We start from the raw sequence: 21,664 nt of genomic DNA on the forward strand, positions 1-21,664 counted from the left end.
CATTAAGTAGAAAGATATAAAGAAAAACGTAGCATCAAATTATTCGATGCATTGTCAGCATCGTTCGTTTCGTTTATTCTTTGTTTATAATGTATATTTTTTTACAATAATAAAAAACCATGGTGCACTTTGTATAAAAATTAATACAGGTGTTGCATATTACCATAAATATTTGACTGTAACGAACTAAAACTTTTAAACGTCAGTATTTAGTTGATTCTGTAGAATTGGCATTGAACATTTCGATTGGTGTTCCACCGATTTGAATGAGAATAACGAGATAAGTTGTGACGCCACCGATTACCTATAAAATATATAAAATATGCGATATTTTAATGATCTATAATCAATAGAATAAGAATTTCACTTTAACACTTACTCTATAAATCAGTCTATTGTTGAGGTCGAAAAAACCACAAGCGGTAAATGACAATGGATTTTGAACGAGTTGCAATGTGAAATTGTAAACCTTAAAAAAAAAAAACGTATCGTAAGCTATTCAAATTGATTTCGCGTAAATTATACGATAATTATTTATTACCTCTTGACGAAATTCAATGCTTGTTGAAGGTTCGTGCAATTCGCAGAGAATATCTCCCGTATTCGTCGCATGTAAAAAAGAAAAGAAAAACGATATAAAAATAATCATTTCGTTATGTTTAATATAAATAAAAAACGTAAGATGAAAATAACGAATATTTAAGTAACATACCTCGGTTGCAGCAGACGCGCATACGTAACATATTATGAAAATCTTCAATCCATGATAAATAATCCAATAGGGAAAAAAGAAACACATAAAGAGATTCTGACAGTAGTCAATAGATTTTATAAAACTATACTCGATGTAAGAAGATGCTGTGATTACTATACATGCTGCTGATACTGACATTAAAATATGCAAACCATAAGCATCGTTTATATTCTCTGCACACTTTATTAATTCCAGATGTATTTCCCTTGAACAAAAAATATATTTGATTTACATTTATTTTAAATAATCCTTTCATAAAATCATATTACTCAAGTGCTTCCCGAATATTTCAATCTTTAGGACAATTGTTTTATAGGATAATTACTTAATTTTTCTTATTTTTGCAATATTTTTGTCCGATTTACACGTTCCATGAAGATCAGTTGCAGGAAAATCATTATTCCAAATTTGAAAAACTCTTTTATGTTGTGGCAAATCGATAGTGGTAGTTAGCATACTTTTTAATAATACATTCAATTGACTAAATTTTATTTTGATGTATCTATTAAATAATATATAGTTCATTAAAAAATTTGACAATTATTTATTTATTTTGTGTAATATATTTCATAATTTTCTTGCCTTATCCAGAATATAAAAGTTGTATCTGTAATTAATACTAGAATAAAAGGAATTCTTCGAAGGTAAACGTAAATTAAAGTTTGCCCGTAATTATAATTTAAATATTGTAAAGATCGAATACTCGTAAATAACATAGAAATTGATATAAAAGTTATTAATATCACAATGTAACACTGTTGTTTAAAACATTTAGACAAATTCATTGGTATATTCAATTTACTCATATTTTTATTACAAGTGTCCATTTGTAACATAATGCGTCTTGTTTTCTACAAAAGAAAAAGAAAAGTCATTCTAATCTAAATAAATGAAATGCTTGAAAATAATGGCAAAATCTTACCTTTCTTCTTAAAATCCCAGCGGTATTCGTAAATAAGAAATATGTGCATTCGACATATTTGTAAATTTCATACGTAGATTTAATAAAATTCGATGTGCTCAGTTTAAAAAAAACCGAAGAATAAAATGGAAATTTTAAGAACATCGATACATACAAAGTGTTAGAAAATAAAGCATAAATAAGACCAATCGAATATATTTTATCATCGAAGTAATATTCCAATAAACCGGTCGTAAAAATTGAATTTAATATTACCAATGGCTTAATGCTACGTCGAAATTCTTTTGATATAAACATTTTTACAATAAATTCTTCGATAAAATAACTTTTATTTTTCTTTTGTTTAGTCGAAGACACCAATTATTTTCAACAACTCCACTGATCGTTGATCGAAGTTCGAACGTTGCATTAAAAATTTCAACTTGCTGTTTAAAACTTTAATTTGTTAATAATAAATACGAATTTGGTTTTATAGGTTCGTTTAGAATAAAGGGAATATAGGAATATTCTGTGCGAAGCTTTGCAGTGACACTGCTAATGTTTGACTTACTGCTTGCATTTTATTTACTTTAGTATATAGTAATTTGTTTTTTCTATACTTGAAACCTACTAACGGGAATTGACTTTTCTCTGGATAGAAATTAATAACAAATTATTCACTAGCAGCGTATTATCTTTTGCCTCCTCCTCCCAACCTCTTTTATTCTTACGTTCTTTTATATTTCTTTTTTATTTTTCTGTTAACATGCAATAAGTAGAAATGTATAATGAAAAACGTAGCATATAATTATACGACGCATTGTCTATATCGTTCATTTCGTTTATAATGTATCTTATTTATGGAAAGAAAATTTTCCATAAAAAAATGTATCTATTTGTATCGTATAATGAACTATAGTATAATTTTTTTATTTAATGTTATTTTTTCGGTAAAAATAAATTTATTCTTAAACATTCACATGACGTTATTGAGAAATAAAAATCAATAAAAAAAATTACTGACACGTAATGCATTTTATTCAATCGTTATTAAAGTAGAATAAGAATTAAATCAAATATATTTTCTTTCTAAAGCATTTTACATAATAAAGTTGATCAATGAAAGTATATATAATCCGCTTATATAATTGTTTATATAATTTGCTTATTCAATTTATAGGAATAAAGAAGCACTATACCGATTTATGATTTATGTTTAATTGAATCAGCTACTTGTATCAATATTACCAGGTATGTTGCCATAATAGCAAGACACTAAGGAATAAATAAATAAATTATTATTTATTTTTTTTATGCTAACGTGATTCAAAATAAGTAATAGTACCAACCGAGCAAATTTGTTTGCAATCAAAACTATGTAAACCGTATGCGGAGTACGCGTTCCGAAACTGCATCATTTGCATGGAAAATATTTCTACCTGTAAACAATATAGTAATAATTAGTATTAATTAAATAGTATTAATTAAATTAATCTTGAAAATATTCGATAATAAAATTAACCTCTTTTTTATTTCTTCGTCCATACTTTTTCCATAAAACGTATGAATAATTTCATTAGTGCGTTTAGCCTGAACAAGAAAAAAAATCATTAAATAATTAAATAAATAATAATAATAAAAAGAATAGAGAGAATACTTTTTTCTTACCTCATTCGTCGCATTATTGCAGACGTAATTAACCATACAGATTCTCGTAGAAAATTGAAAAATACATAAAATCATTACAACAAATTGAAAATTCAGGCTCATCACGCCAGATATTTCTTGGAGATATTTTTCATAAAAATCGTATAAGGTATAAATATTACTTGAAACGCATACTACAATTTCTAATAATATTTGTATACCGTACATATTACTAAAATTTTTAGAAATTCTGTATAATTCCAGATGTACCTGTCTAAGAAAGAAATAGAAATACTATTTCATGGATTATATAAATAATATTTTTATATTATATTTATATATTGTAGTATTTACATAATTTATAAATAATATTTTTATTATAAGTCTCACCTGATCGTTCGTAAAAGTATTTTACTTCTCTTTAATTTATAATTAGCAACTTGCAACTTGGACTGCGTTTGACGTTTTGACGAATATACGGAGGTAAATAATTTTTCCGAATTTACAGGAAGCGATCGTTCAATGTATAAAGAACCATCGTCGTTTTCTTTGCGATCAATTATTTCCGATGCGATTGATGAAATCGGTAAAACGCTAACGTCGCTTAGAAGTTCGTTTCCACGTTGAAATTCCGATTTAATGCACCTATGCGTTTCGAAGATTTTTCATTCATAGCAAAAAAAATTGCTAATATAATACTTACGATCATTACCCACCTTACAACAGTTATAAAATCAATCATCGGTATATATTGCACCAAAGCATTATACACATAAAAAAATGTCCAGGAAAATACCCACAAAATTCTGATATCATTAAAGGGGTTATGTAAAATTATTCCAGTTGCGATTACTATGTTTAATATAAACGTGTAAATGAAAAAAATCGTAATTTCGTATATCGTTCTTTTATGAATGTTGTTGAAATATGAGGATGATCCTAGCGTTTGAAGCGTCTCGTCGATCTCGTTTATTTTTTTTCCACATATTTTCGATGACTGTATATATATATATCAGTTCCAAAAAAATTAATTAATTCATTTCATTAGAAAAATTTTAATAATATTAATTTATTATAAATATATCTTTATGTTAGACTTACGTTACTGTGGTATAATCCAAATAAAAGTTGAATAAGTACCACAATTGAATTAACAATCGAAAAAATGCAAACTATAAGGTTATCAATATTAATCCTATTTCTTATTGTTATTCGGTTTTCATGATAAAACCAACAAAAATGAGACAGAACAAATAATGACATAGAATAAATGAAACTAAGTATCGGTCGCGAATGATTACGTGGAAATTCGAACACGCGTAATCCAAAGATTCTACTTAAAATGTAAATCGGTCGTAGTACGTCTTTTACATTTTTCGATGCAATTTTCTCGATCTTAGATGTTCCATTCACTTTTTCTTTTTTTAGAAACATTTCTATTAAATTTATCATTGCAACTTTGCCGTCTTTGCGGATTCTCCGCGACCGGAACGCGTATTCCGTGTTTTATCGATATGCGCAATTGAAAATACCGCAGCTTTCGTTAGTTCTGCCTTTCTTCTTGTTCTTTTATGCAATAAAAAACACAAAGAAAGTTCGATGAGACGTCTTCGAAGGATATTATAGTAATGCGTAAGAGTTTCTCGAATGCAACGTTAAAAGACTCGTTTAGTTGATTACTTTTTGCGTTTGATCAATATCTACCATTCTATCGAATAATTTATAACTTTGCAAATGCAGCCAAAAGGATAAATAAGCGCATACACAATAATTTGTTCATATATGGTAAATATCCTACTTGAAAACCGTATTAAAAAAAACGTGTATTATAGATACGTTAGCAGGATTAAAATTATATTCTGGTCTATCGAAAAGTAAGCAAAAATAAGGAGCTATAGTTATTTCAGAAAAAAGTGTAAATGATGAAATCTAAATAAAAATGTGGAGGTATATAAATGTGTATAATAACCTGTATTTTATGTACAAAATAAGCTTATTTAATATTTTTCAATAACTGGTCTAATATTAATAAAAAAAAAAAATCAGATCATAACTGTAGGCAAATGCAGTAGTAAAAATAATTAAAAGGATTGGAAAGACAAGTATAAAACTATTAATTCACTTTTACAATTAAATTTGAAGTAAAATTTCGTACAATATATTTTTTAATATTAATATATTTATATATCATTTATATACAACTTACGATAGTGAACAGTTTTATTGAGTACAATGATAAAAACAATAGTGCACTTGGTATAAAGAAAAATAAAGGTTTTGCGTATTGACGAGAATATTTGACTGTAACGAATAAAGATTCTTAGACGTCTTGTATAATAATCATTAATTAGTTAATTCCGTAGAATTGGTATGGAAAATTAGCATTGGACTGCCACCGATTTGAATGAGAATAACGAGATAAGTTATGACGGTACTGATTACCTATAAAATCCAAAAATTTGCAATACTTTAATGGTCTACCATCTAAATGTGAATCTAACAAATCAATAGAATACGTACACCATAAATAAGTCTATTGTTAAGATCGAAAAAACCACAAGCGGTAAATGACAATGGATTCTGAACGAGTTGCAATGTGAAGTTGTAAACCTTGAATAAAAAAAAGAACGTATCGTAAGCTATTTCAATCAATTTCACGTAAAATATGCGATAATTATTTATTACCTCTTGACGAAATTCAATGCTCGTTGACGGTTCGTGCAATTCGCAGAGAATATCTCCCGTATTCGTTGCATGTAAAAATGAAAAGAAAAACGATATAAAAATAATCATTTCGTTTAGCATTTCTTTCGTGAAACTTTGAGATAAAATGTTTATTATAAATAAAAAACGTAAGATGAAAACAAGGAAAATTTAAGTAACATACCTCGGTTGCAGTTGATGCGCATACGTGGCATACTATGAAAACTCTGAGTATATGATAAAGGTTCCAATACGTAAAAAGCAAAGATATATACAGATACTCATCAAAGCTCATGGATTGTACATAATAGTACTCATTGAAAGACGATGCTGTGATTACTATAAATGCTGTTGATATTGACATTATAATATGCAAACCATAAGCATCGTTTATATTCTTTGCACATTTTATTAATTCCAGATGAATTTCCCTTGAAAACACGAAACATATATTTAATTTACATTTATTTCAAATAATCCTTTCATAAAATCATATTACTCAGGTGCTTCCCAAATATTTTAATCTTTAGGACAATTGTTTTTAGTATAATTACCTAATTTTTCTTATTTTTGCAATATTTTTGTCCGATTTACACGTTCCATAAACATCAGTTGCAGGAAAATCATTATTCCAAATTTGAAAAACTCTTTTATGTTGTGGCAAATCGATAGTGGTAGTTAGCATACTTTTTAATAGTTCATTCAATTGACTAAATTTTATTTTGATGTATCTATTAAATAATATATGGTTCATTAAAAAATTTGACAATTATTTATTAGTTTTGTGCAATATATTAAACAATTTTCTTGCCTTATCCAGAATATAATAGTTGTATCTGTTATTAATAATAGAATAAAAGGAATTCTTCGAAGGTAAAGGTAAATTAAAATTTGCCCGAAATTATAATGTAAATATTGTAACGATCGTATACTCGTAAGTAACATAGAAATTGATATAAAAATTACTAATATCACTATGTAACACTGTTGTTTAAAACATTTAGACAAATTCATCGGGATATTCAATTTATTCATATTTTTATTACAAGTGTCCACTTGCAACATAAAACGTTTTGTTTTCTACAAAAGAAAAAGAAAAATCATTCTAATCTATATAAATAAAATACTTTAAAATAATGACACAACCTCACCTTTCTTCTCAAAATCCCAACGGTATTCGTAAATAATAAATATGTGCATTCGATATATTTGTATATTTCATAGGAAGACTGAACATAACTCGTTTCGCCCACTTGAGCAACAATCGAAGAATTTGAAGGAAATTGTGAGAATATCAATGCATACATAGTGTTAGAAAATAAAGCATAAATTATACCAATCGCGTTTATTTTATTATCGAAGTAATATTCAACTAAACCGGTCGTAAAAATTGAATTTAATATTACCAATGGCTTAATGCTACGTCGAAATTCTTTCGATAGAAACATTTCTACAATAAATTCTTCGATAAAATAACTTTTATTATTTTTTTGTTTAGTCGAAGACACCAATTATTTGCAACAACTCCACTGATCGTTGATCGAAGTTCGAACGTTGCATTAAAAATTTAAACTTGCTGTTTAAAACTTTTATTTGTTGATAATAAATACGAACTTGGTTTTATAGGTTCGTTTAGAATAAAGGGAATGTAGGAATATTCTATGCGAAGCTTTGCAGTGACACTGCTAATGTTTGACTTACTGCTTGCATTATATTTACGTTAGTATAGAATATTGTTTTTTAATCATGATAGTGTAGAAAGTGAATGGAATTACTCTTTGTAATTTGTTTTCTTCTCTACTGGAAACCTATTAACGGGAATTGAGTGTTTTGTTGATAGAAATTAATAACAAATTATTTATTAGAAAAGTATTATCTTCTATCTCCCTTTTCTTACCTGTTTTATTCTTTCTTCTTTTTATATTTTCTTTTTTCTGTTAACATGCAATAAGTATATTTATATATAATGAGAAACTTAACATAAAATTCTTTGATACATTGTCTACATCGTTCGTTTCATTTATTTTTTATTTAACATGTCTAATTTTTTCACGAAGAAAACTATCCGTTAAAAATTTATCTATTTTTATCGTATAATGAATTATATTATTTATTTTTTTATTTAATGTTTTTATTTCTATAAAAAAAAACATTTATTCCTAAACATTCACATGACGTCATAATTGTTTATATTAAAGGTTTATATATTTATGTTTATTTAATTTGTTTATTCAATTTATAAGATTAAGAAGCATTATACCAATTTATAATTTATGTCTAATTGAATCAGCTACTTGTATCAATATTACCAGGTATGTCGTTATAATACCAAGACACTGAGGAATAAATAAATAAATTATTATTCATTTTTATTATGCTAACGTAATTCAACATAAGTAATTGTACCAACCGAACAAATTTGTTTGCAATCAAAGTTATAGAAACCGAATGCGGAATACGCGTTCCGAAACTGCATCATTTGAATGGAAAATATTTCTACCTGTAAACAATATAGTAATAATTAGTATTAATTAAATAGTATACATTAAATTAATCTTGAAAATATTCGATAATAAAATTAACCTCTTTTTTTATTTCTTCGTCCATACTTTTTCCATAAAACGTATGAATGATTTCATTAGTACGTTTAGCCTAAACAAGAAAAAAAATCATCAAATAATTAAATAAATAATAATAATAAAAAGAAAAGAGAGAATACTTTTTTCTTACCTCATTCGCCGTACTATTACAGACGTAATTAACCATAAAAATTCTTATAGCATTGTGAAGGAAAAATAATATCGTTAAAATAGATTGAAAAGTCAGATCAATAGTGTTATTTATTTCTTCCTTATACTTTCCGTAAAAACTGTATAAATCGAACGTATTAAAACAAACGCATATTGCAATTTCTAATGATATTTGTATACCATACATATTACTAAAATTTTTAGAAATTCTGTATAATTCCAGATGTACCTGTCTAGAAAAGAAATAGAAACACTATTTCATGGATTATATAAATAATATTTTTATATTATATTTATATATTGTAGTATTTATATAATTTATAAATAATATTTTTATTATAAGTCTCACCTGATCGTTCGTAAAAGTATTTTACTTCTCTTTAATTTATAATTAGCAACTTGCAACTTGGACTGCGTTTGACGTTTTGACGAATATACGGAGGTAAATAATTTTTTCGAATTTACAGGAAGCGATCGTTCAATGTATAAAGAACCATCGTCGTTTTCTTTGCGATCAATTATTTCCGATGCGATTGATGAAATCGGTAAAACGCTAACGTCGCTTAGAAGTTCGTTTCCACGTTGAAATTCCGATTTAATGCACCTACGCGTTTCGAAGATTTTTTAATTCATAAGCAAAAAAAATTTTCTAATGTAATACTAAGGATAATTACTTACCTTACAATAGTTACAAATTGAAACAACATTAAAAATTCCACCATAAATATATACGTGTATTGAACAAAAGTTAAATATAATGCTGCTGTTTTATAAATCATTTTATTTGTCAAAATCTTTCCTAATATAATCAATGCGAAGAATAACAATAAATAGAAGAAAGCAATCGTCAAATCCCTTATTGTTATTTTGTAAATGTTGTTGAAAGATGACGAAGAACCTAAGTTTTGCAACGTCTTGTCTATCTCGTTTATTCTTTTTACACATATTTTCGATGACTGTATGCATTACGTTTCCAAAAAGAATTAATTTATGAATTTCATTAAAAAAATTATATTATTATGAATTTATAATAAATATATATCAGAAGCTTACCTCGGTGTGGTATAATCCCAATACGAGACAAATAAATATCACAATAAAATTTACGTTTAAGAACAAAAAGCCTATTAAACCGGCGATATGAAATATATGGGTTTTCTTCATCTGGATTTTAGTGTAATTCCAAGAAAAAAATAAAAGTAACATCGAATATATGAAACTAAGTATCGGTCTCGAATGATTGCGTGGAAATTCGAACACGCGTAATCCAAAGATAATACTTAAAATGTAAATCGGTCGTAATACTTCGGTTACACTTTTCGATGGAATTTTCTCGATTTTAGATTTTCCATTAACTTTTCCTTTTTTTAGAAACATTTCTATTAAATTTATCATTGCAACTTTGCCGTCTTTGCGGATTCTCCGCGACCGGAACGCGTATTCCGTGTTTTATCGATATGTGCAATTGAAAATACCACAGCTTTCGTTAGTTTTGCCTTGCTTCTTGTTCTTTTATGCAATAAAAAAGACAAAGGAAGTTCGATGAGACGTCTTCGAAGGATATTATAGTAATGCATAGGAGTTTCTCGAATGCAACGTTAAGAGACTCGTTTAGTTGATTACTTTTTGCGTTTGATCAATATCTACCATTCTATCGAATAATTTATAACTTTTTAATTTTTTTTAATAGTAACATATTTATCATTTATACACACAATTTACGATAGTGAGAAGCGTCATAGTGTACAATAATAAAAAACCATAGTGCACTTGGTATAAAAAAAAATACTGCTATTGCAAATTGCCGAGAATATTTGTATATTCAATCGGTATTGAAGTTGAATACTATTTAAATCAAATATATTTTCTTTTCGAAGTATTTTACATAATAAAGTTGATTAATAAAAGTTTATATAACTTTTTTATATAATTGTTTATATTGAAAGTTTATATAATTATGTTTGTATAATTTGCTTATTCAATTTATAAGAATAAAGAAGCACTATACCGATTCGTGATTTAACTTAATTGAATCAGCTACTTGTATCAATATTACCAGGTATGTCGTTATAATACCTAGACACTGAGGAATAAATAAATAAATTATTATTCATTTTTCTTATGCTAACGTGATTCAAAATAAGTAATAGTACCAACCGAGCAAATTTGTTTGCAATCAAAACTATGTAAACCGTATGCGGAGTACGCGTTCCGAAATTGCATCATTTGCATAGAAAATATCTCTACCTGTAAACAATATAGTAATAATTAGTATTAATTAAATAGTATACATTAAATTATTCTTGAAAATATTTAACAATAATGTTAACCTCTCTTTTTATTTCTTCGTCCATACTTTTCCCATAAAACGTGTGAATGATTTCATTAGTACGTTTAGCCTAAACAAGAAAAAAGATCATCAAATAATTAAATAAATAATAATAATAAAAAGAAAAGAGAGAATTCTTTTTTCTTACCTCATTCGTCGCACTATTGCAGACGTAATTAACCATATAGATTCTCGTAGCATATTGAAAAAAATATAAAATCATTACAAGAAATTTAAAAGTCAGGCTCATCATGCTAGATATTTCTTGGATGTATTTTTCATAATAATCGTATAAGATACATACAGTACTTGAAACGCATATTGCAATTTCTAATGATATTTGTATACCGTACATATTACTAAAATTTTTAGAAATTCTGTATAATTCTAGATGTACCTGTCTAAATATAAATATATATATATATATATATATAAATTTATTATATATATTTTATATATTGTAGTATTTACATAATTTATAAATAATATTTTTATTATAAGTCTCACCTGATCGTTCGTAAAAGTATTTTACTTCTCTTTAATTTATAATTAGCAACTTGCAACTTGGACTGCGTTTGGCGTTTTGACGAATGTACGGAGGTAAATAATTTTTTCGAATTTACAGGAAGCGATCGTTCAATGTATAACGAACCATCGTCGTTTTCTTTGCGATCAATTATTTCCGATGCGATAGATGAAATCGGTAAAACGCTAACGTCGCTTAGAAGTTCGTTTCCACGTTGAAATTCCGATTTAATGCACCTATGCGTTTCGAAGATTTTTTAATTCATAAGGAAAAAAAATTGCTATTATAATTCTTACGATCATTACTTACCTTACAACAGTAATAAAATAATTCATCGGTATATATTCTACAAAAGAACCATACAAAGATAAAATTATACAGGCACTTAGGAAAAAAATATCGATTTTATTAAAGGTAGTATATAAAATTAATTCAGCGGCGACTACAATGTGTAATATAAATATGTAAATGAAAAAAATCGTAATTTCATATATCGTTGTTTTATGAATGTTGTTGAAATATGAGGATGATCCTAGCGTTTGAAGCGTCTCGTCGATCTCGTTTATTCTTTTTCCACATATTTTCGATGACTGCATATTTATCAGTTCAGAAAAAATTAATTCATTAATTTCATTAAAAAATTTTAATAATATTAATTTATTATAAATTTATCTTTATGTCAGACTTACGTTACTGTGGTACAATCCAAATAAAAGTTGAATAAGTGCGACAATTGAAATAACAATCGAAAAAATGATATTTAAAATTCCATCAATATTATTCGTATTTATTATTATCATTCGGTTTTCACGAAAAAACCAACAAGAATGAGACAGAGCAAATAATGACATAGAATAAATGAAACTAAGTATCGGTCGCGAATAATTACGTGGAAATTCGAACACGCGTAATCCAAAGATAGTACTTAAAATGTAAATCGGTCGTAGTACGTCGTTTACACTTTTCGATGGAATTTTCTCGATTTTAGATTTTCCATTCACTTTTCCTTTTTTTATAAACATTTCTATTAAATTTATCATTGCAACTTTGCCGTCTTTGCGGATTCCCCGCGACCGAAACGCGTATTTTGTGTTTTATCGATATGTGCAATTGAAAATAACACAGCTTTCGTTAGTTCTGCCTTGCTTCTTGTTCTTTTATGCAATAAAAAACACAAAGAATGTTCGATGAGACCTCTTCGAAGGATATTATTGTTATGTGGAGGAGTTTCTCGAATGCGATGCTAAAAGACCTGTGTAGTTGATTACTTTTTGCGTTTAATCAATATCTACCACTATATCGAATAATTTATAGCATAGCAAATACAATCGAAAGAATAAATAAGCGAAACGATTCGGACACAATGCAAATTCCCTATAAAGACTGAAATACAAAATCAGATAATAAGAGTAAGCAATATATCAGTAATAAAAATATTTAAAGAGATTGAAAAAACAAGTATAAAACTATTATTATCACTTTTAAAATTAAATTTCAAATTAAAATTCGTTCAATATATTTTTTAATAGTAATATATTTATCATTTATACGATCAATTTACGATAGTGAACAGTGTCATAATAAAAAACAATAGTGCATTTGGTATAAAAACAAATACAGGTGTTGCATATTATCATGAATATTTGACTATAATGAACTAATATTCTTAGACGTCTTGTATAATAATCAATAATTAGTTGATTCCGAAGAATTGAGATAGGAAATTGGGATTGGTGTTCCACCGATTTGAATGAGAATAACGAGATAAGTTGTGACGCCACCGATTACCTATAAAATGCAAAAAATATGCAATACTTTAATGATCTACTATCTAAATGTGAATCTAAAAAATTAATACAATAAGAATTACATTTCGATACGTACACTATAAAACAGTCCATTGTTGAGATCGAAAAATTCACAAGCGGTAAATGACAATGGATTTTGAACGAGTTGCAATGTGAAGTTGTAAACCTTAAAAAGAAAAAACGTATCGTAAGCTATTTCAATTTGATTTCGCGTAAAATATGGGATAATTATTTATTACCTCTTCACGAAACTCAATGCTGGTTGATGGTTCGTGCAATTCGCAGAGAATATCTCCCGTATTCGTTGCATGTAAAAATGAGAAAAAAAATGATATAAAAATAATCATTTCGTTTAGCATTTCTTTCGTGAAACTTTGAGATAAAATGTTTATTATAAATAAATAAACGTAAGATGAAAACAACGAAAATTTAAGTAACATACCTCGGTTGCAGTTGATTCGCATACGTAGCATACTATGAAAACCCTGAATAAATAATAAAGAGTCAAATACGAATAAACCACAGTTATATAGAGATGCTGACGATAGTCCATGGATTTTATATAATAGTACTGATTATAGGTCGCTGCTGTGATTAAAATAAAACCTGCCGATACTGACATTAAATTATGTAAACCATAAGCATCGTTTATATGCCTCGCACATTTTATTAATTCCAGATGTATTTCCCTTGAACAAACAATAAATATATTTCATTTATATTTATTTAAAATAATCCTTTCGTGAAATTATATTTCTAAGGGCCTTCCCGAATATTGTAATCTTTAGAACTGTTGTTTTTAGTATAATTACCTAATTTTTCTTAGTTTTGCAATATTTTTGTTCGATTTACACGTTCTATGAACCCCAGATGCAAGAAAATCATTATTCCAAATTTGAAAAACTCTTTTATGTTGTGGCAAATCGATAGTGGTATTTAGCATACTTTTTAATAGTACATTTAATTGATTTAATTTTATTTTGATATATCTATCGAATAGTATATGGTTCATTAAAAGATTTGACAAATATTTAATTATTTTGCGTAATATATTTCATAATTTTCTTGCCTTATCCAGAATATAAAGGAAGTATCTGTAATTAATAGTAAGATAAAAGGAAATCTTCGAAGGTAAACGTAAATTAACATTTTCCAAAAATTATAATTCATATATTCTAATGATCGAAAACTCATAAGTATCATAGTAATTGTTATAAAAGCCAATAATATCACTAAGTAACACTGTTGTTTATAACATTTAGGCCAATTCATTGGTATATTCAATTTATTCATATTTTTATTACAAGTGTCCACTTGTAACATAATACGTCTTGTTTTCTACAAAATATAAAATAAAAATCATTCTAATCTATACAAATGAAATATTTTAAAATAATGACAAAATCTTACCTTTCTTCTTAGAATCCCAGCAATACTCGTAAATAAAAAAGATATGAATTCGGCGTATCTGTAGATTTTATACATTGCTTTCGCAAAAGTCGGTATGTCTTGTTTAAAAAAATACGAATAGTGAAATGGATATTGTAAGAATATCAGTACATACATAGTGTTAGAAAATAAAGCATAAATTATACCAATCGCATTTATTTTATTATCGAAGTAATATTCAACTAAACCGGTCGTAAAAATTGAATTTAATATTACCAATGGTTTAATGCTACGTCGAAATTCTTTCGATATAAACATTGTTACAATAAATTCTTCGATAAAATAACTTTTATTATTTTTTTGTTTAGTCGAAGACACCAATTATTTGCAACAACTCCACTGATCGTTGAACGAAGTTCGAACGTTGCATTGAAAATTTAAACTTGCTGTTTAGAACTTTAATTTCCTAATAATAAATACGAACTTGGTTTTATAGGTTCGTTTAGAAAGAAGGAAATATTGGAATATTCTCTGCGAAGTTTTGCAGTGACACTACTAATGTTCAACTTATTGCTCGCATTATATTTACCTTAGTATAGAATATTTTTTGTTAATCATGTTGGCGTAAAAAGTGAATAGAATTATCTTTTATTCTTTTGTTTTTTTTTCTTGTTGAAACCTACTAAAGGGAATTGAGTTTTTTCCGGATAGAATCTAATAATAAATTATTCATTTGAAAAGTATTATCTTTTGTCTCTACCCTAACTTCTCTCTTATTCTGTAATTCTTTCTTATTTTTATTATTTTTTTCTGGTTATACTCAATAAGTTGAAAAATGTAATGAAAAACGTAGCCTAATATTATTTGATGGATTGTTTATAAAATTCAAAAGTTCTCTCTTTTTTTATTTTTGATTATTGCTTTTATTTATGCAAATGAATTATTTAAGTATGTAAATTTTGTAATCATTTATACAGTTTTGTTCCTTTTTTGGTAAGTTCTGAAATGTATAATAATATCTATTTACGGAGCACATGTATTTTAAGTACAAAATAATCTAATTAAATAATTTTCAATAATTTGTCTAATATTAATTTAAAAAAAAAACAAAATTAAATCACAAGAATAGCATTAATAACAATATTTAAAAGAATAAAAATGAATAAAGCTTGTACAATGAGAGATTTCGAGTAAAAATTTACTCAATATATTGTTTAATAGTAATACATTTATACATTTACAGGAATGAAAAGTATCATTGTGATTTAGGATTATTTTCTTAACGAATTACTTTCTTGTACCATGATAACCGCGTATGTCGTGATGACCCCAATACACTGAAGAATACAACGCAAAATATAATTATGATTTGTAATTATTGTTCGTATATTTTTTAATTTAATTTATAGGTAAATTAATTTTACCAACCGAACAAATGTATTTGCGACCAAAATTAAATAAACCGAATGCGGAATAGGAAGATTGACATAGCATCATTTGCAATGAAAATATTTCCACCTGTGTAAACAAAATAATTATTATTAATTAAATTAATCTTCAAATATTTCCCAATATATTATTAACCTCTCTTTTTATTTCGCAATCCGTATTATTTGCATAAAATGTATGAATAATTTCTTTGGTACGTTCAGCCTGAAAAAAACAATCACGATAATTATGAAATAAAAGTAATAATTAATAATAAATGTTTAAATACCATACCTCTTCCTTTGTTTTGTCGCATATGTAATTAATTACAAAGATTTTGATCGAATATGTTAAACAGACTAAAATCGCAGTAACCAATTGAAAATTAATGTCAACGTTTTTATTTGTTTCGCTCGAATATTGTTTATACATAACGTATATTATATTTATGTTACACGAAATACATGTTACTATTTGCAATGACATTTGTATACCGTACATATTACCAAAACTTGCCGATATTCTGCATAATTCCAAATGAATTTGTCTACAAAATACAAACATTTGAATTTGAGATATAATTCGAAATAATTATATTTATAAAATGTAATATTAACCTGGTAGCTCGTAATAACTTTCTACTACGATTTAATATGTAACTTTTAACTTGCAATCGTGAATGCATTCTATTTAATGAAGATTGAATGTTAAATATCTTATTGGAATCAATGGTAAACGTTTTTTCCGTTAATTCCAATGCAATAGAAGAAATTGGTAAAATATTGATGTCGCTTAATAAATCGTTTGATCTTTTGAATTCCGATTTGATGGACCTATTGTTTCAAATTTGATTAGTAATAATAATAAAGAATAAATATTTCATATTGTTACATACCTAAACATCGTGCAGAATTCAAAAATTAGTAAAAATTCGACGATAAATACATAAGTATATTGAAAAAATGATAAATAAAATTGTAACGGTAGAAAATCCATCGAATGTATCGATTTCTGCTCGAAGGTATACGAAGCGAGAAGAATTACATTAAGTAATATAAAAGCTATCGCTTCGATGATAGTTTTTCTATAAATTTGATCGAACGATGATAACGAACCTAATGCCTTCAATGTTTTGTCGATTTCGTGCATTCTTTTTACGCATAATTTCAATGACTGCGCATAATTCATTTGAAAAAGAAAGAAAAGAACTATCGATTAATATTTTTAATAAATATATATATTTATTTATTTATAATAAAATTATACCGAAACTTACCTCAGTCATATGTAATCCTTTCATCAATATAACAAATATTTCGATAAGATTTATCATCTCTAAAATTCCACTCACAGTTTTGTCAAAATAACTGGAATGTTTAATATATTTTTTTTGATACTGCCAAATGTAAAGATGTAGACCGTACCATAACGTCGAATAAAACCAACTAAGTATAGATCTTGAATGATTTCGTGGCATTTGGAATAGTCGTAATCCAAATATAATACTCGAAACGTTGAACGGTCGTAAAACATCGTATAATGTTTTCGATCGTGTTCTCCCCATTTTAAATATACTACGAACTTTGGTTTTTTTTATAAATATTTCCATTAAACGTCTCATTGCAATTTGACAGGTTAGTTTCTTTGTTTTCTTTTTTTTTTTTTAAATCCAATCACGTACTATTGTACAGTAAAAAAAAAAAAGAAAATTTAATTTCAACAGACCAATAATTTTAATCTTCTTTCTTTTTCGTTTTACTTTTTTTTATTTTATTAAACAGGAACGATTTATATATACGATGAGATATCTATGAAAGGTTTAAACGTTATGAATACAAATTTGTCGACACAGACGTTTTACTAGTCATCTAATCGATAAAACTATTTCTTTGTTATATATGCGTTATAGGTAAAGGAAAAATTCCACTCCCATCACATTTTCCCAAACGCGCCAAAAGAAATATAACTTCTCAAAAAGAACAAACGGTTTTTACGCTTTACAGATTTTTCTTTAACAGGCGAATTAAATTTTGTTTCTTTCTATTCTCGGTCACGTTTATTTTTATTTTTTAAATCTTGTTTCCATCATCTCGTAGAAATCACAACTTGTAAATACAATATGTGATATACGTAATATAATATGATACATATACATAATGTATTATACATACAATAATAGTGATTTATTATCCTTTTTTTAAGGAATTACCTACTTGTGCCATGATAACCACATACGTAACGATTACACCGATACACTGAAGAATAGAAATGTTTGTAAATGTTTTATTATAAAAGTAATATAATTTTTGGTATGCAATTTATAACATTAAAAGAAAAAAACTGTACGTACCGAACAAATGTGTTTGCAACCAAAATTATATAAACCGAACGCCGAATACGAGGTATGACATTGCATCAATTGTATAGAAAATATTTCTACCTGTAAAAAAACAAATAACATAATTAAAATCATCATTTAAATTATTCGAAATATTTAATTATGACATTGCATCGATTCTATAGAAAATACTTCAATCTGTAAAAAACAAATAACATAATTGAAATATAATAATATATTAATTAATATAATATTTAATATAATAAATAAATAATATTTAAAATATATAATAAAATATAATAATATATAAATTTCTGCGAAATATTTAATAATAATATTATTAACCTCTTTTCGTATCACAGGATCCGGATTTTTTCCATAAAAAGTATGAATAATTTCGTTCGTACGTTCGGCCTAAAAAAAAAAAATCACGATAATATTATGAAATAAAAGTAATAACTGATAAATATTTTATCGCATACCTCTTCCGTTGTTCTGTCGCATATATAATTAACTGCAAAAATTCTAATAGTATATTGCAAACAAGCCGTAATCGTGGTAAATAAAAGAAAATTTTTCCCACCGTTGCTAAATTGTTGACTCAAAAAGTTATCATAAAGATGATATAATAAATGAGTGTTACACATAATACATACTGCTATTTCCAATGACATTTGTATACCGTACATATTACCAAAACTTTTCGATATTCTGTATAATTCCAAATGAATTTGTCTAAATCATATAAATATTAATATAAATATATCAAATTATTATAATAAAAAAGTTAATATTAAATGTAATGTTCATCGTAATTACTCACCTGATCGTACGTAATAATTTTCTACTTCTATTTAATTTTTGACTCGCCACTTGTAATCTCGAATGCATCTTATGGTACGACGATGAAAGATCAAATAATTTGTTGGAATCAACGAGAAACGATCTTTCGATTAATTCCGATGCGATAGAAGTAATTGGTAAAATATTTACGTCTCTTAGGAGATCATTTGCTCTTTGAAATTCCGATTTAATGCACCTATAATATTATATATATATATATTTGAAAATTATATAAATTATGATATAAAAAAATATAATATAAATAATAAATATATACAAAAATTTATTCATATATATTTTATATTATTATAATTTATTTATACGTACCTTACCATCGTACAGAATTCAAAAACTAATAAAAACTCGACCATGAAAGTATACATGTATTGTATCAGAGTTAAATAAACTACTGGTTTCAGTAATACATATTTTGTATAAAGCAAAATCAGCTGTATCACAGTTACCGCGAATAGAATTATAATAAATAATAAAAAGAATAATAATTCCATTATAGTTTTTTTATAAATTTGATTGAAGGCCAATGATGAGCCCAAAGTCTCCAGAGTTTTATCGATCTCGTGCATTTTTTTTACGCATAATTTCAATGACTGCATGGAATTCATTTGAAAAAGAAACGAAAGAATTATTGATTAATTTCATATAGAATTAATTAAATAATTAAAATTAAATTAATATAATAAATAAATATATAAATTAAATTAATATTTAATTAACATATATATAACATTATATAAAAAATTATATCACGTATATTAAATAATTATTAATTATCATAATTTTTGTCAAACTTACCTCGGTCTGTTGTAATCCTTTCATAGCTATAGTAAACAAGACGATCAAATTTGTAAAATATATCAAATTATCTACAGTCTCGTCGAATTTAAATACACCAGAGTGTTCTGAATTTTTATCGTGATAACTCCAAATGCCATAATTTAGGGCCAACAATGATACAGAATAAATCAAACTGAGTATCCGTCTAAAATAATTTCGTGGTATTTCGAATTCTCGTAATCCAAATATAATACTTAATACGTTGATCGGTCGTAAAACATCGTACAATGTTTTCGATCGTGTTTTGTCATTTTTAAAGATACCGTGAACTTTGATTCTTTTTATAAATATTTCCATTAAACTTTTCATTGCAATTTGGCAGGTTTCTTTTATTTGTTTATTTAAATCCAATCACGTACTATTGTACAGTAAAAAAAGAAACAACAAAATTTAATTTCAGCCGATCGATAATTTTTAATAGTTTCTTAATGTTTTTTCTTTTTTCTTTTTTTTTTATTTGATTAAACACGAACTATTTATATACGATGAGATGTCTACGAAGGGCGCAAAGGTTATGCGAATAAATTTTCTCGAACGCGGCGCTGTTTAACTTATCGAGCCAATAATATACGTTCAGTTTAGTTGACATGTATTAATAATCCTTACCATTTGACCTAATTTATAAAACATTTGTTGGAAATGAAAATTCGTATGATAATACAACGTTGATTGAATTAGTTCGCAATACTTTATTCAATTATTTTCTATGTAAAATATAAAGTAGATGTTAAGATTAAAATAAATCTAATTATTATTCTGATTTACGATTCTTTTCTTATTGAATCGGATACTTGTATCAATATAACCAAGTATGTCGTTATAACACCGATGCACTGAGGAATTAAACAATTCATTAAATTTCGTATTTTTTCTCTTGTTATTTAAACTAAACAAAGTCAAATTAAATATACTAACCGAGCCAATTCGTTTGCAATCAAGATTATAAAAACCGAATGCGGTAAATGTTGTACGGCATTGCATCATTTGCAATGAAAATATATCCACCTGTGTTAACAAAATTATTAGTATTAATTAAATGAATCTTCTCAAATATTTCGTAATATTTTATTAACCTCTCTTTGTATTTCGTAGTCCGTATTATTTGCATAAAATGTATGAATAATTTCTTTAGTACGGTCAGCCTAAAAAACAAAAAAAAAAAAGGAAAAACAAAATCGTCAAATTAATAAATAAATAATAATAATAATGATAATGATAATATAATAAGAATATAAAATACTTTTTTTCATACCTCTTTCGTAGTTTTATCACAGATGACAGTAATAAAAAAGATTCTTGTCAAGAATGGTAAAACGGATAGAATCGTAATAACGATTAACAAAATAAGACCGTATGATTTTTTACTTTCCTCCGAATAAGTTGAATAAAAATT

The 21,664-nt window shown here is 26.3% G+C and overlaps 2 protein-coding genes across 2 annotated transcripts; both read right to left on the reverse strand.

The window, feature by feature from the left end:
- Positions 1-202: 202 nt before the first annotated feature.
- Positions 203-4,044, reverse strand: LOC122514621 (putative gustatory receptor 28b). The gene is made up of 9 exons (XM_043631556.1): positions 4,019-4,044; positions 3,693-3,947; positions 3,324-3,576; positions 3,178-3,245; positions 1,080-1,226; positions 713-959; positions 542-616; positions 380-469; positions 203-304 (listed from the first exon to the last, which is right to left on the reverse strand). Exons 1-9 carry the CDS (start codon positions 4,042-4,044, stop codon positions 203-205), a joined length of 1,263 nt encoding a protein of 420 aa, XP_043487491.1.
- A 9,252-nt stretch (positions 4,045-13,296) lies between these two features.
- LOC122514622 lies at positions 13,297-17,799 on the reverse strand. Its single transcript, XM_043631557.1, has 7 exons — positions 17,512-17,799; positions 14,566-14,756; positions 14,231-14,407; positions 13,991-14,107; positions 13,861-13,903; positions 13,495-13,584; positions 13,297-13,398 (listed from the first exon to the last, which is right to left on the reverse strand). Exons 1-7 carry the CDS (start codon positions 17,797-17,799, stop codon positions 13,297-13,299), a joined length of 1,008 nt encoding a protein of 335 aa, XP_043487492.1.
- Positions 17,800-21,664: the final 3,865 nt, after the last annotated feature.

This window comes from Polistes fuscatus, unplaced genomic scaffold (assembly GCF_010416935.1).
Source record: "Polistes fuscatus isolate 324 unplaced genomic scaffold, CU_Pfus_HIC Scaffold15, whole genome shotgun sequence".
NCBI lineage: Eukaryota > Metazoa > Arthropoda > Insecta > Hymenoptera > Vespidae > Polistes > Polistes fuscatus.

Coding starts and splice junctions, on each gene's coding strand:
- LOC122514621 (XM_043631556.1), bottom strand. CDS start 4,044: ATGATTGATTTTATAACTGTTGTAAG. Junction 3,577..3,692: donor ATACTTTTACGAACGATCAG/GTGAGACTTATA, acceptor TTTCTTTCTTAG/ACAGGTACATCTGGAATTAT. Junction 960..1,079: donor GCAAAAATAAGAAAAATTAA/GTAATTATCCTA, acceptor TTTTTGTTCAAG/GGAAATACATCTGGAATTAA.
- LOC122514622 (XM_043631557.1), bottom strand. CDS start 17,799: ATGGGGAGAACACGATCGAAAACATTATACGATGTTTTACGACCGTTC. Junction 14,408..14,565: donor AATTATAATTTTTGGAAAAT/GTTAATTTACGT, acceptor ACTATTCGATAG/ATATATCAAAATAAAATTAA. Junction 13,399..13,494: donor ACAATGGACTGTTTTATAGT/GTACGTATCGAA, acceptor TGCATTTTATAG/GTAATCGGTGGCGTCACAAC.